Source organism: Atta colombica, unplaced genomic scaffold (genome assembly GCF_001594045.1).
Source record: "Atta colombica isolate Treedump-2 unplaced genomic scaffold, Acol1.0 scaffold238, whole genome shotgun sequence".
Taxonomy (NCBI): domain Eukaryota; kingdom Metazoa; phylum Arthropoda; class Insecta; order Hymenoptera; family Formicidae; genus Atta; species Atta colombica.
This window is the reverse complement of record NW_017259336.1, coordinates 2,101,235-2,118,450: the sequence shown is the minus strand read 5'-3', so window position 1 is coordinate 2,118,450 and position 17,216 is coordinate 2,101,235. Positions and strand designations below refer to the sequence as shown.

Here is a 17,216-nt window from a genome sequence, read left to right as displayed (position 1 = left end):
ATATATATAAAACTTGTCTGTTTATTCCCTCTATTACTTAGAGAAATTTCCCTTTCCTTTTGTTAGTCTTTCTATTAATTGTCTGACAGAGTTTCCTGGCGGGTGCTTTCGATTATTAATTTAATTATTTTCTTTCATCATTTACGATTGCTAGCAGACAACACAATTAATTAACATCTCCCTACATATATTTCAAGTTTATGAGCAACGAAGGCAAAGTTATTAGTTAATGAATGTTCATTGAAGTCTTTTGGATATTCTATTAGGAATTGGATCTTCTGTGTATTCAGAATATCATGATTTTTTTTCGGGAGAATCTTTTCTTATGGGCATAATTTGATAAAAAGTTTAGATTGTTTGTGAAGATCATTTGTGACGAGTAATTTTAGTTTATAGCAACAAAGATGATTATTATAATATGGTTCAAATACAAATTGAAGGAACTTTTGGATGCGAGCGTTTGCTTAAATCTCAAAAAATGTATTTTTGAAATACAATTATTTTAAACAGAATTATAAATGTAATCGTTTTAATTTAAATACTGAAGATGATCCAACAAAATGGCTGAAATGTCAATTGTAATAAGATAGACGTTTAAACAGGAAATAAGATATTTATTTTCTATGTTTAAACGTGTATTTTAAACAATTAATTAAATAATTCTCCTTAGACATTTATAATTATAATATATAAAGATTGTTTTTGCGTTGGCTTATATGCTCCTTATTATTATTATTGTCCATTCAGAAAGCCGTTGTCAATTAAATTTCATGACTATTGCAGAACTTCTTCGCAAAAATTATTCACGAGAGATTCTACAATATGTTATTTTATGATTACCCATGCTGGGATGTGCTTTCACTTTCCGTCTATAACTTATAACATTTCACGACACAATAATAAGAACAAAAAAATTGCCGACTTGAATCGGTATCGTCGCCTCGGAATAACTTGGGGTTAATACTTTCTCCCTCACTGTCGTGAGGGACCGCGCACCAGAAAACGGACGTGTGGCCGCAAATAACAACCGCTAAGCAATATAAAGTGCCGAACGGAGAGCCTGTAAAATTGCAGTTGAATGTACACGTGTAGTCATCCGACGCAGAAGTATGAAAGTATCGGGAAAGTCGCCCGGTCCCGTATCGCCGGCGGCGCAGCTGCTGTGAAATATTTCAACCTCCGTGGGGCTCCGAGGTGATTATACTTTCAAGGGGCACTGCATGCCTTTCCTCTCGCGAGACGCGTAGCAATAATAGGGAACGTAAGATGCGCGTAATAATATTTTACGAGCTGTAGCGACGACTGCAACTTTTATTTTCACGAAATAGATTATGTTTATAAATAGTATTTATAAATACGCTAAAAAACTGCGATGTTTGAGTCTTCTATTTTAAAACAAATCGTGCATCTCAATAATGTTTGCAATATCTTAAGGATTTAATTACAAATTGTCCAATGTCAAATTATTAACTGGAAATAACTAAATAAGGCATTTATTTTTTACGTTTATCATTAAACATGTATTTTAAACGATTGATTAAATAATTCTCTTTACCTCTGAAATAATTTAAAAAAGAATGATACACTCAGGGAAAAGACTAGATTTGCGATATGACGATCTGTGCAACTACATGGTGATGCCACGTGCAGAATTGTAATTACATTGGTCGAACAAACGACACAGATTAGCTCTTATCGATCTTTCTCGACTTCGTTGAGTTGTAAAGCATGGCAAATGCAATGGACTGCATTCAGTCGGTAGATAAGTCATTTAGATACGAAGAAATTGCATCTCCTACTGCGTTTTAGAAGTATGCCGAGCGCATCGGCAAAATATCATAGAGCTCTGTCTGTTCTAATTATATACCATAATGTTTATATATTCGGTGACCTAATAGAATAGAAATTAGCACTAAAGTAAATTCTTTAATAATTTTCTAGTTGAATTTTTGTAATTTTCTAATTTGTCATTAATGAACATTTTAGAAATTAAATATACATAGTAAAAGTTAAAATCATATTAGTTAAAAAAAATAAGCTCTTGTTAAATTTTATTATAGTGTTTTAAAAGTTGTCGAGATGAGCTATAAGAATATGTAATGGAAAATGGAAGTTTTCATTTTCAAAAAAATCTATTTGACCATAACAATGTTAAACCAGTAAATACATCCTTTTAAATCTTACAACTTTTGTAGAAGACATTTTTCTAAAAAAATACACACTTTCTGAGACTATTTCCAGATTTTTACTAAGTATATATTTAATTGCTCATTACTCGGCTTCCAAAGCTTAAGAGGAACGACTTTGCAGGTTTGTTCACTTGGTAGGTTCCTCTAACATCACTGCAAATGCTGTTTGAAAAATCGTAATGAGCAGAACGCAGCCTTTCCTTGTAAGTTTAATTTACTAATCCAATTTATTGAAATGATCAACAATGATACGTTAGAAAATTATAAAAATTTATTAGATCAAAATTATAATAATATAATAGATCATATTTTGTTACTTATATTAAATATTTTATATTCATTTGTTATAAATAACAACAAATAAATATATCCTTTATGCGTAGTAAATGCAAAAAGAATTTATTACAGAATGCCGTTTAATGAAAAATGGAATACATCGTTCTTTATGCTGATAGAATTGTGTGTGAGATAAACATTTATGAAGATCGATCAAACATTGGAACAGTATATTATCAGTTTATATTAATTAACATTCCAATATCAGATAGTGTGCAGCTTGCGATTATTTTTATTTAATCTGGATGATTCAATATCGATTTCGAGATTACCGCATTTTTAAATAACTTGCTTGAAGTGTATTTGTTATTTCCAAAGTAGGTTAACTGTTTTAAAGAATAATAGTTATTTCTTTTGTAGCAGTCTTTATTTTAGCCTCAAAAAAGTAAACCAATAATATTGTATTGCTTTATTGTCTTTCATATATTTTTATCGTTCATATATACTTTTATAAGGTGAAATTTTATAATAACCTTGAACATATTTCTTACAGCATACCCATTATTTCCTATAATTTTTTTCTCTCTGTACCAGTTGTCTATCAAAGAACAATGAATCGTAAAGCCTAACTTTCCTAATCTAAATTGTTGTTACCGAGTCCTCAACGCGAGTAAGTAATGAATGTCCCAGAATTTTCCGCTTACCTACGCAAGGATTCACCCAGAGAAGCCGCTGCCAACCCAGACAGCCATATAGCTGGTTAAGTTCGGTGCCTTTACAAGCACAATTAGTATGAAGTTCAGTACCCAGAATGCCCAGCATCGCTTTTCTGCACTCGGAGGTTGGTCCGGCGCATTTCTTCGTCATGCTGTCGACCGCGCAACTTTGTTCGTAATACTCTAGTCTAAGTCTAGAAAAATAAAGATATCAGGATATCAATTATATAGAATAGATGATAAATTAAATTTGGAGTGATTCTTATAAAGGAAATAAAATAAAAAATTCTTGAAGTATTACATAGTTCATTTTGAAAAGTAAATTAAACTGCATAATATTTTAAGAATTTTTTATTTTATTTTTTTTTATAAGAGCTATCAAAAAAAATTCTTAAAATTATGACAAAATTGACATCGAACACTGTAATGATTACTGATAAGTGGCGCAAAGATTGTTTATTATTGATATGCATGGTCAATTATATTTAGAAAATTATTATAGGTACATATATTAGAATAAGGTAGTACAATTTCGAATATGATATAATTCTAAACGAAATAAGATTTGAATGTAATTTTCGAGATTTAAATTTGATTTTTTCCTATTTACAATAGTAGTATTTTTTAGTACTCTTTACACAATCGTTAAACTTTAACCTCAAAATTGGATTTAAACTTTATTTTGTTCAAAATTGTACTTACGCTAATTTTTTAAAATATAATTATACATCAATGCGAATTACATATTAATGATAAATATTTTCGCGCTAATTACGTGTAATCATTGTTGTATTCGACATGCCAGTTTTACAATAATGTCAAAACATATATATTTATCCATATTAAAAGAAAATTAATTTACTAAATGCCAAAAAGCAGATAGTAATATTCATTTCACTAATTTCTTCTAACAGTAAACAAAATGGAAAGACTGATGTTCGTATATTAATTAAACATGGATTTTCTGAATTGAAACATCAATAATCATCTGTAAATATAAATGACGGTCTAACAAATTAAACATACAACGGATTTAATTGATAAATTGATTGATTTTCGAGATAAATAATTTTTTTAATTAAAAAGGTATCCTAAAGTATCTTTGGAACCAATAATTATAAGTGATGCTATAATAATCATTGAATTGTATACCTGTGTGATTATATAGTGATATTAATACTAGATGATCAAAAGGATTAATATTGTAACAATGAGCAATCGCAGATATTTTCATTGATCACAGAGATTGTTAGTATGTCAAATAAATATATACATATGATATGGCCAATAAATATATATAATAAATACATATGATAAAACATGAGCTTTGTTTCTACATAGAAGCGTTTCAATTACAGTATTTAATTTTTTAATTGTAACAATTTGCATAATTATTCAAAATTAAAACGTGCATATTTTTACATAAAAAAATTATTATTTTGTAAATTTCTTATTTTTGCTACTTTATGAATGATAAGTTTTTCATTATACATATATTTTTTTGACATTGTTTGACATTATACATATATTTTTTTTTCTATAATTTTTTTTTTGTTAAATATAGAGAAATGTATTATACATATACAATAATGTTTAATATTTTAAATAAGTAGAAACGCATTGTTTATTTTAAAATAAATTTATTTATCCTATGAGATTTAATATATTTATTTAATAAATTTATTTTATTTTCTATGATTAGATTTAGAAGCATGCAAATTCAATTTCTAATCTGAATCGATTTCTTAATACGATCATTGCGTACTATTAAACTACATTTGTATATTAAACGTAGAAATCAAATGTTTTTCATTTAAAATAAAGGTAATGACGGAGTCGTTAAATTAGTCAAACAAGTGTCTAAATTTAAAAAGCACTGAAGTTCATTAGTGAAGTTTTTAACACTGTTTGCATTGGATAAATAATAAACGTACAATGGATAATGTAAAAGCTGTTACAAACACACACACACACACACACACACACACACACACACAACAATAAAAATTTTATTCTTTACATAACTTTTAATAAGTCGTTCAATTACGAGATGTTCCTGTTATACATCTTGCATTGCATTAAAAGTCAAGAAACTATACCAAATAAAAGTTTTAAATCAATAAAAAAAGATAATAATAGTTTGTATATTAAGTCAAGTAATTAAAATATTTAAAAGTAAAAGAAACATTATTAATAATTTAATCAAAATGATTTAATTAATGGTGTTCAGAGCAATGTGTTGCTTCTGTTAATTGCAAGTTCCGCGAGTTGCAAACAACTGTTATAAAAATAAATAGACCCATTTAAGCAATCATTAAAAAAAGTATTTAAATAAATGCTATAGAGACACTTCGAAATGCGCAAATGCATCTTGACTCACAAAGCGTCTGCGGCACGCAGCAATTAATCGCTTTGTCCAAGTTGCATATAGATACCTCTAAATAGCAAAATTAAAAATGGATTCGTTCATCCTCGGCGATAAATCAATTAAAGCGCTGAATCAGACCATGCATACGTATGTGCGTGCATGCACGCGTGTTTTAATTTAATCGATCAGCGACGCCGCTTGCACACGTTCCATCGCTCACAATTGCACTCCTTTTCGTCCATTTCAATCTCTCGTTACCCACGTTTTTTTTTTGAACGTATTTATTAACAAGTGCATTCTACTTCCGCACATAATATTTCAATTTTCGTTATTGAATTTGAAATTTTATCATTAAATAAGAGATGATATACAATAACTGCATAATTTGTGACATATCCAATAATGTTCATGAACGATGAGAAATATAATACAATAAAAGTTTGCAAACAATTTCAATAATTTCAAAATTGATTAATTTTTTGCACTAAAATAAAGTAAAAATCAAAAAACTTACATCAATTTTAAATTTACATATATATGTACTAGTACTCTACAAAAAAAATATATTATTTAATATCATTGTATGGGGTATGTTCATTCAAAAGTAACACAATTTGAAAAAATAAATTTTTCAGGAAAGAGAATAATTGTTCTTAACTGTTTCTTAACTTAACATATAATAATTACAGATAATTATACAAGTTTAACACAAAACGATTGGAAATAATTTTTTAATTTAATTGTGAATCATCTATATATTAAAAACTATATTCGTGATTATGATTTCCTAGATTATGATCATGAATATAATTATTTTTGCGAAACTTTTTTTTCCTACATTAGAATAGAATATACTTATTTTTAATAAATTAACTTTTCAACCTTTGAAACGTTTGATCATAGTTTACATGGTCTGTTCAGGGAAACAGCATATATTTTTATGATATACTCAATTTTAACTCTATATTCTTCGTGTTAATTAATATTCGTATACTACTTTATACATAAGATTCAATTAATAACATTTTCAAGCAATCTGATGAATGATACTTATCGATTCAAATACTAAATTGGAATTGTATCTTCCATGGAAAATTATCATTTAAAAAAATAAATTTTTTTGCACACAGCGACGTTTCTCTACCTTTGTCCTCATTTTTTTGTAAAATTCTTTGCAACGAGCGAAAACTATGCAATGGAAACGGGAACAAAATTGACACGTAAATAATAATGTCCAATTAGAACAACGCAATCTTATCTCGCTAAGTAAACTAGGGGAGCACCCGATTAAACACCGCAAACACGTCGTCCCTTATTTTTTCTCGCAGTTTTGCCGGAACTTTTTCAATTTTAAAGTTAAATCGCGATTCAACAAGATTTATACGTGCGCTAATGCAATATTTCCTTAGTCAAGAGGACGTCCGTCCAGAGTGCAGGACTATGAGCGATGAAATGATATGTTCTTACCTTCTAGATTTGGTGACATGTATATGAATATTGCTTTAAATGAATCCGCTAATGAATTGAAAAAACTATTTTATCTCACAGAGGTTTCATATTCAACAGAATCTTTGTTAAGACAAAATTAGCAGTTATTAAAAAATCTTGTTAAAAACTTTTATAATTGGTTATACAGTTGGTAAAATGATGATGTTGAAATGATCATCTTATATCTATTAATATTAAAGTTTATATCTATTAATATAAGGCTTATATTTGTTAATATTAAGAATGTTTGTTTTTAAAATATGCACATGTGTACCTGTTTCAAATTTGCTACTCGTTTCCAGAGATTTTCTTTTCGCTCAACATTTCTACATTTGCGCATGATCCGTTGTGTATGGATAGTTCATGCAAAAACATGCAAATTTTCAAAAATGTGAATATGACGCACTGCCTCACCTACAACTCCTGTTCTCTTTGCAAGTCTCGGCTAGACTGTGACACGTTGGCATTTCGGCGCCGTCTATGCGTTGCGCACAAGTTGGATGCATTTTCTCTTGCGCTACTATGCACTCATCCTTTTTGTTGTCCGTTTTCCTGTATGTGAAAAACATAGACGAGTATATAATAAGATTCAGGAAATTATTTAAAAAATTCTTTAAAGCACACTTTTATTTATACAGAAGTAAACTTCAACAAAGTTATGACTGTAATATTCCAAAACAAAAAATAATTGATGTTAAAAAAAATATCTTAACATAAAGTTTGCACTACATGTATAGATAACAGACATTAAAATTTCCTTCAGATTTATTTATCGAATGAAGCAAGCACAGCATAATAAAACAAACATTAAAGTTATCATTATAATATTTTTAATATTTTTTTAAAAATTATTATTTTATATAGCATTAATGATTATATATCAAGATTTTTAACAATAGCTTAATTAATTATACAACTTTAGCTTCAGCTGAAAGAGCTAATCAGTTTTTTGTATTGCAATATATTGAAATATATGGTATAGAAATGAGAATAATAATTAATTCACGATTTCATTTTTTGATTAATTTTTTAATTAATGCAATCCAAGTATCTATTATAGTACTTACGATTAGTGTTTTACCGAGAATCGGCAAAGTGCTAATTATGATATAATTGGCAAAAGATGAATGTGGCACATTCTCGTTTTTTTAATCAGACACATTTTTTTTTATTTACCGGGTTTTTTCCTATTCGGTCGTTCAATTCTTATTTCAAAATACAAAAGAGGATTTTATGAAAAAGACTGCAACGAGGATTCGTGGGATAAGAATAAGATACGAAACGGAAGCGGAAAGTTTCCGCATTGTGTCGCAACCAAAAGCTACTTAAAAGTTAAAGTAGGCTCGTTAAAAAATACGAGCTTTTCGCGCAAGAGGAATATTATGCTTTGAAAATTTCGTCGAAATTTTCATTGCGAGATTTCTACTCGCCTCTATTTGTCCCGCTTGATATTTTGGACAAATTTGTACGTGCAATTTCTGTGAAATAATTTCTCTTAATTGTTATGAGCGTGAAATAATTTTATGGAAGAATACAGTTATCATAATATGAGATTAGAATAATACGAAACATAAACTATTCAAGCCTTGCTAAATGTCTTTTACTTTAAACAATAGTCTCAATAACTAAAATAAACTTTAATTTTAATGTGATGTTAGTGTGTAATTTTAATTTTAATTTTAAATATATGATTATCCTAAACGATATAAAATAAATACAAATTATTACTGAGTTATCTAATGCAAGACATAAATAAATTCTATCTACTAACTTGAAACGCTTTTGAAGAGAGTAAATACCTAGAAATCTATAAAGAGGATCTAAGATAGGATAAGTCCAACAAATTATTATTCAGACTACCGTTTTATTTTAGATATGTGGATGATATTTTGTTGGCTGCTTTTAAAAATAAGTGAAAATATTTGAATGATATTCTAGATGTTTTGAATTTATTACAAGAACGTCTACAGTTTGTACATATAAAGTGAAAAATAATAATCAATTAATTTTTTAGATGTATTGTTGATAGGAGATATGAATACTATCATTTTTTATAAAGCCACATTTCGGGCAAGACATTTGAATACCTTCAGCTATTGAATAGCCATTTTCGTATTATTTTAATTTATTATTAATATAAGATTGGATTGTATTCACAATGTGATGTAACGAATCGTAGCATTGCTTAATATTAAAAAAAAATAGCTTAATAAAGTCGTCACGAAAGTCCTGTCGTTCCCTCATATTCTCGAGATTAAGATTTTTGATTATTTTTATGCAAAATACGAATGTAAATTAACTCTTTCTCTTCATGTTCATCTACTAATTTTTTGTGATATCTACTAATCTTATTTTAAAAATAGTTTCTCGATCTTTAACTTTATTGCAACCGATTAAAAAATTTATTAGCATAATAGAAGACTAAATGTCTTGTTTTATTTAAAATTTAAAAAATAAAATAAGTAATAAAAATTACATTTAGCTTGCTAATGTTCTTATCTTTCAAAATTTTAACCTGTACACGTTATGAAAGTTTTTTTTTATACATATAAAGAATATTAAAGATCGCGTCTGCAGTAAGATATCGATGCATAGAAGAAATTGCGGCTTGTCATTATGTTAACTTAGTTTCTCATGACGCACCAAGAACAATTGGTTGCAATCATGCGTCCCCTCCATTCTTTATTCATCTCTGCAATTCTCTGCCGCATTGTGCGCATTATTACTTCCATCCGAGTTCAGCTGAATACATGACGCAGAGATCCATCGGGAACATGATCTGGCATTTCTGTCAGTTAAACGTGTTTGCGTTTTCTTTTTCGTTATATCGGTATAGTTCGGCTGCGCGTAACGCCGGATGCGATGTAACGGGCACTACTCGGCCATATGTATCGCGGGGCACGCATTGTTTTGCGTAGCGATTCGAAGCTCCGGCTTCAATTGCCTGATATGCAGAATTTTGAAAAATTTTTCGCCGGCGCGAACGTGCACGAACGTAATTAGAATGCGAGTTAACAACGCGCGTCCTTCGATTAATTCCAAATTAATTTACGACGGCGCCGACAGTTGATTCGTCATCTCGCGCTTGCAGCTGCGCCACTACTGTTACAATAATCCGTTATTAATTCACGTTGCGTCGCGCATTGTGCCGCGGTATAGTCGCTTGCATAGCGTCTGCGTTAATATTTTAACGTGACTTTCTCACGACAATGTACAGCTAATTAAACATTCAATGTCGACAGAACGCAATCGAAAAGGGCAATCGTTCTAGTGTAGTTATGTTGATAAAAATCTTTCTGATGAAAAGAATGCTCTTACCGAGAGATACGAAGCATGCAATAAACTTTCAAAACGATAAAGTATACTTTATAGCGATATGTGATAGTCATAAAAAAGAAAAAAACGAAAAGCCCATATAAGTCTATCTATTAAATAGAAATATATGTTTGCGCGCGCGCGCGCGCGTATATGTGTGTATGTGTGTATGTGTGTGTGTGTGTGTGTGTGTGTGTGTGTAAAAAAAGTATAACAAAGTAAGAAAAGAAAAGAAATTATATAATAATTGAACAAGTTATACAACCCATTAATATCAGAAATGTAATAGCAGTAATTTACAAGATTTTGTATAAGAGCATATGAAGTGTTCCTAAAGTAGTAACTTTCTAATTCAAGTTTAAATTTGACAAATATTTCCACTAGGTTTGATTTTAGAGATCTAAGAAAAGACATTTCTTCTAATAGATATATGTATATATAGTAAAATTTTGTTAAAATTAAAAAAAAGTCAAAGTAATAAGAAAAGCATATAAAAGCTAATATAAGATAGACGTATGTTACAAAATTTATTACATAAAAATGAAGTATAAAGTTTAAATTCTCGATTAGAGTACTCTTTAGTATATACATTTATATAATTCAAAATTAACAATTCACTAAGATAATGACATATAAATAGAAAATTAAATTAAAACTTTTTTTTTATAAGATATGTTTAGAAAAAAATTAGAAGTGTTACGTATTTAATTTTTGTTTTTGTATAACTTAAGTTGATTAAAGCCTATCAGTAATCGCTTAGGATGTTTTTGTTCCAATGAATCTCTTGAAATGACATTTTTCAATTATAATTATTATTTTGATGAAAACGTCCACTTTGCTTATTACTTGGCCTAAATTATTCGGAAAGAAATGCTACATTAAAAATTATTATGTTATATTTAAAAATTGACTCGCTATATTTAAAAAATTCCATTTAATGAATTTTCCTAGATTCGAACTCAAAATTTTAAAAACAAATGTATTTTAAAAAATCGTTTCCTTTTCTTGCTCTAATTAAAAATTATTTAAAATTTATAAATTAGTGTGATAATAGAATTAATCCTTTAGTTTTCCTATCGCGTACCTTTACATAATGGCTTTCTTTTAATTTATTCTTGAAACAAAACGCCCCTCTAATAGCGTCCCTAATAGAGATCTTTTGAGACAAAACGCCACTGTAATAGCTCTTTTATGCTTATAAATGCTCTATTATGCTTCAATATCTTGCCGCTGTTAAATAAGAATATATTCTCAATCGTTTTGATCTACATTTGTTTCATCAAAAAGACATTCACGTTTCTTAATCGAATTCCGAGCTGTATGTACATAGGGATACGGAACCACGTCCAACTTAACTATGTAACCAAAGGGCTAAAAAGCATTGCTATCTATTTGATTAACCTGCAAAGGCAGAAGGCAATTTCCACGGAATGCTTGTGATTGGCGGTCTTGTAGAATTGCTGCAACGCTTCCATGCACTCGTTCCTCGCGCACGTCGTCGAATCGCAATGGTTCAGAACAGGTTCCAGCAGATTCTTGCATTCCGGATCGTTTCTGAGTAAATAAAAATGTTCCATGTATATCTTATTTCTGCAATGACTAATCTTGGTTACTACAATGAAAACTTGCGAACTTACTTGCAGGACGTGTAAGCATGATGGCACGTGCTGGATAAGATCAGTTTCACCGGCTGTTGTATCTTATCGATGTCTGACGTAGAGGACGGTGGCTCCATACCCGCCTCTGCGAAACAAGCAATGTCAGTCGATGAAAACTGCTGATCTAATTGTTTATAATTAGAGACAGTCTGCAATTTAACTTTTAAAAGATCACAGAGAAGTTATAATATTTTTGATAATAAAAAAGAAATATTCTTTTAATTTATACGAAATTCAATATTTAAAAATTTTTGAAGTGCTAATTAAATCTAGGTGTTAAATTAGAAATGGCAAATTGAGTATGACATGCTACATTTATTATCCAGGAATTTTTAAAAGTAATTAATTATCATTATTTGTTATTAAGTTAAAAAAATTACCGTTATTACTGATTCACTTAAATAACTTGTTATCATTACCGTTATTTATAAAGTAACGATTCGTTATTCTACTATCTTTTTAATGTTGAAACAAGACTAATCTAAAAAAAATTTTGGAATAATTTTTGTTAAAATGTTCGTAAAGACAGTAAATAACAATGGCACTATATTGATACGTTAAAACACAATTGAAAAGGGAAATACTTTTTTAGTCTGAGCTAGAACTTTGTGAAATAATAATATTTCAGAATGAATTTATATACGTATCTAGTTTTAGGCAATTTTGATCTTAAAACGCAATCCGACTGAAGTGATATTTTTTACAATAGTCTGTTCTTTATTTCTGCACTTTCTGAACTTGTGCAATAAGTTGAAGTGAAACAAACGTATATTTGTTTCGCTTCAACTTATTGCACTGCATGTACCAGTTCAGAGAATGCGGAAATAAAGGACAAACTTTAAATCCTTTATCACGTGACATTACTTTCGTAAAACTTAAACGACAGTATCTAAAATTTGTTCCTATACTAATACTGTATTGTAATTCGTTTTTAGACGTCATAAATAAATCACAGAGCCATATTAGCATCTTAAAACATTACTTAAAACAATCTTTAAATAAGAACGAATTATGAATACTAGTCAAAGATTGAAGATTAAAAATATACAGAGATTATTATAAGTAGATTCAAAAGATAAATGTCATAAATAGGTTTAAAATATAAAACTTAACAATAAAAGTAAATGTAAAACTCGTTACCGTTACAGTTACAAAAAAAGATAATGCCTTTATCAGTCCGTTACAAAAAAGTAATTATAACGGTGTTATAAGTAACGAATTATTTTCAGTCCCTGATTTTTTCGAGTAAAATTTTCCTCGGAGAGGACGTTTTGAAATATAGTTTAGATATATATATTTTCCATCCCAGCAAATTGAAAAGAGGAAAGTCCGCGTGATGAGTTAGAAATAAACTTGGCATTCAGAAGAAGAATAGAAGAGTACGATCGCAGGATTTAATTTATCTCGACTCATGTCGACAAATGTGGTCAATGTCTTACCTTATTAATCAAATATACATATAAAAATAACTATGTAAAATATTCATTGTAACCAGCGAAACTTTTTCAATTAACATCATGTAATACAATTGTATATCAGATACTTCGCATTTGATAAATAGTGAAAAGCATCATTTATCATGGATATATCGTATCTACTGTTTTACGCGCGATGTTGAAGGTTTTTCCAGCACAAATTGAAACGCAAGCTTCTATTTACTATCGATTAATGCATCGAGGGGGACATGCATATAACGCTCTTTTTTTCTCGAAAGTGATCGATATCGGCATAGTTAAATATGGCAACTTGAGTTTCACCCGTTCTTATCCATAATGCACTGTTTACACAGTCACAAGGGGAACCCACTTTTTCTTGTCGGTGGATACAAATAAATGCTAAATTATCAACATCACACCGAGAGCGCCGACGCACTGCAGAGAGAGATACTTATCGTTTCCTTTATTTCCAACTCCATAAGAATTATGAATCCATATCAGGACAAATCCATTTCAGGTAATTTTTTATCATCATTTAAATGCAACGTTATTAAACTTCAAACTTTAGATTGAATTTGTTTGAGTAAGATATTTTGTGTCGAATCTTATTATGCATTTACATCAATTTTAAGTAGACATGTATTTCCTGTCTAAATTCTAAAAAATTAATCGTGGTGCAAAATACTCTTTCGAAGAAAACAATCACGAAAATCCTTGTTAAAAATATCTAGTTCTGTAGACTCGAATTCGTTAAGCGATTATCTGAGGAATGGATATCTACCCGATGACGAATGATCGCCATCATTAACCAACATCTTCTCTTCGATTGATGGACTCTGCTGACGAGGTTAACGATTGCGGGGGGTATCCGTGAATATCGAGAAGAACGAGACTACCTTTTTGGCATGAAGGGGAAAAAGGGTCTAGTAGAGGTTATTCCCCATGAGAAAAGCCGCTTCACCAGATGACTGGCCATAAGTCAACCACCATGAAGAGCGTGACTTCGACGCACTTTATTAAGACAAACGAGCAGCCGCCTCTCCTGCATCCCTTTAGAGGCCTTTAATCGCACCCCTGAATCGTTCGTAAGTTATCTGTATGCGTGTTTGTTTCGCTATGAAAGAAGAAAAGTTAATGGTTGTTTAAAGTTTTAATAAAAGCACAGAAATAAAAGCAGGTTATAATGTACGTATAAATATGTAGGTATACGTATAAAAATGTATCTATATATACTTAATGACCAATCTTTCCAAATTAGGAGAAAGTTCCAAATTTTAACTCTTCGTCCCACTTTACATATCCCAAAGTTTTTCCCAAATTAAGAACATGAATAATAAATTATTTCCTTTTGAATATAAAAATAATAAATGTGAAATAATAAGTAATAATGAAAAGCGAAAATAATAAGTATGAAATATAATTTTTAATATGTGAAGAATTTTATGATTTTTTATTTCAAAATACAGACATTACTAATAAAATACATATTCAATAGAAAAAAACAATTTTAAAAAGTAAAATGTGAAAAATCTTGTAACTTGACGTAATTTTTGTTGTGATCTCATGTTGTACATTTTGTGTTATTAGTTATTTATAAATAACAATATTGTTTATGTGTATCGTTAACAATTAATTTAAAAACTAAAATAAACTAAATAAGATTCAGAATTTGATAAAGAGAATAAAAGTCATAATGAATTGCAGATATAAATGCGCAAAAATAATTTACTTTCATATATCATATCGGTAAACGTTTTGATTATTTTTTTGATTTTTCTCTATAAAAAACAAAAAAAAAAGAAAAAATTGAATATTATAAATAATTTAACGAAAAGCAAATAGGGATAATGTTACAAAAGGAATATAATTTGCAAAGCTAGTGCATAAAATCGTCATCAACAATGTGTATGTAATGTGATATCGATTTGTCGGCTTCATAATAATTAAGAATGTAACTAGTTGAAACTAAAATTTAACATCAGTTAAATAATATGCTAGCCAAGTCTCAACCATATTCCAAAAAAGTAATAAAATCAGAATGTATTAAAATTTAATTTTTGATTGCGTCAAGAGACTGTGACATAAGGTCAGATATTTTCATTTTATCCTTCTTGACGATGTGTCACAGTTTTTCTTGATTAATTAAATTTTAATTTTTGATTGGTAACGATAATTTTTAAAAAGTAACTTTCCATTCCGTATACACGGTCCGTCGAATCGTTTCTTTATATGCGCGCAGTTAAAGATATTTCTAGTTTTATATACAACATCGATATCGCAAATTTTAGATACAATCGACGATAATACATAGAAAGACAATAACAATTTCGAACAGTAGTAACTGGAACTTATGTCAGACTGGCTTCTCAAGATCGATGTTGAACTCGTCTTCGCATCACGAAATATATCGGTCAGATGAAGACCTCTTCAGTGACACAGGTGTGCGGATGCAGAAACTTGCTCGGTAAGTCGTTAGACTCTCAAACCAACGAGATCATTTGCTCATGGGAAAATGGGAAACGGCTAAAACGCCACAAGTGAAACGTACTTATTCTAAGCACAGTACTTAAATTGTAAATGGTGTCAAATACCCAGCCAGTAATGTAGATTGGTCAATTATTAATGTCGAATCAATGTTAATCGATTTTGAATCAGTATCGATTAGACATTGATTGACCAATTTCTGACTAGGTAGAGAGTTCTTTTTTTTCTTTTGTAAAAGAAATCTTATTAAAAATAAAAAATTTAATTTAAAAACCGTAATATATAACAACTAATACAATTAATATCAAAAATATAAAATAAATTGATTAATCAATAACAATTTGATTTTGATGTGTCAATCATCAAATCTTAAATCGAAGAAATACAAAAATTCATATGATATCAACAAATTCGTTTTATTTTCATAAGGATTTGTAAAATAAGTCACAAACTCTATCATCAGTCAGACACGGCACATAGCAACGTAAAATGATGAAACGTCCTGACAGGAGCTGTCAGGACATCCCAAACCTTGGCCAAATCCAGGTTGCAGTTTATATCCAGCTCCATGTTCCTGTGACTTCTATTAAATTTCATTTATTTCTAACCTCAAAATAACAAAAGTCATGAATACATACACGTCTTTACACATCGTGATTTTTGTCGCCGTATCTCGCAAAGTTGACAGGAATGCAAATCGTCAGTTAACGAAATTGCAAGTTTAACATCGACGCTCGTGACTTATCTGTCTGCATTGCATATCAATGTGACGTTGAATTGGCGAAATATACTGATCTTACACGATACTGATTGAATACGATTCTTAAAAAGGATCAAGATTCACGAGATAATTCACTTCTTCATTCGCTAGATTCAAAACCGCTAATTTCTATTCGCAGCGGCTAATTCATTCGCGAGTTTTCGATGTTGAATTGGACGAAATCGGCTGAAATTTATAACACTATAACAAACTCTGCGAATGAATTCACCGAGCACGAAATTTGCCTCGTGGTTATTCTCCGTGTTTTAACGAATGATTCAACCATGTCGGCTGGAAAGCCGACTCTCATCGTACACGCCCGTTTCCGGATTAAATATTAAACATACGATGTAAAAATTAAATAAGATACGTTGCCTCTGAAATAAGTCAGCTGTAAATGTAATTTTAACGGAGAGTCTGACGATCTCGAATAAAACTTATGGTTTATTATTTTTCTCAAAACGATTTTTCGTGTGAATAATTTCTATACCTGTATTAGAAATTTTACTTAATACGATATTTTATT

The 17,216-nt window shown here is 29.6% G+C and overlaps 1 protein-coding gene across 1 annotated transcript in view; it reads right to left on the bottom strand.

Annotated features, from left to right (window-relative positions):
- LOC108688661 overlaps positions 1-17,216 on the bottom strand; it is a 343,834-nt gene that overhangs the window by 29,806 nt on the left and 296,812 nt on the right. The window contains exons 8-11 of the mRNA XM_018194993.1: positions 11,990-12,095; positions 11,754-11,906; positions 7,452-7,589; positions 3,170-3,375 (exon numbers count right to left, since the gene is read on the bottom strand). Coding sequence (XP_018050482.1) covers positions 3,170-3,375; positions 7,452-7,589; positions 11,754-11,906; positions 11,990-12,095 — 603 coding nt within the window. The remainder of the gene's footprint in view (positions 1-3,169; positions 3,376-7,451; positions 7,590-11,753; positions 11,907-11,989; positions 12,096-17,216) is intronic.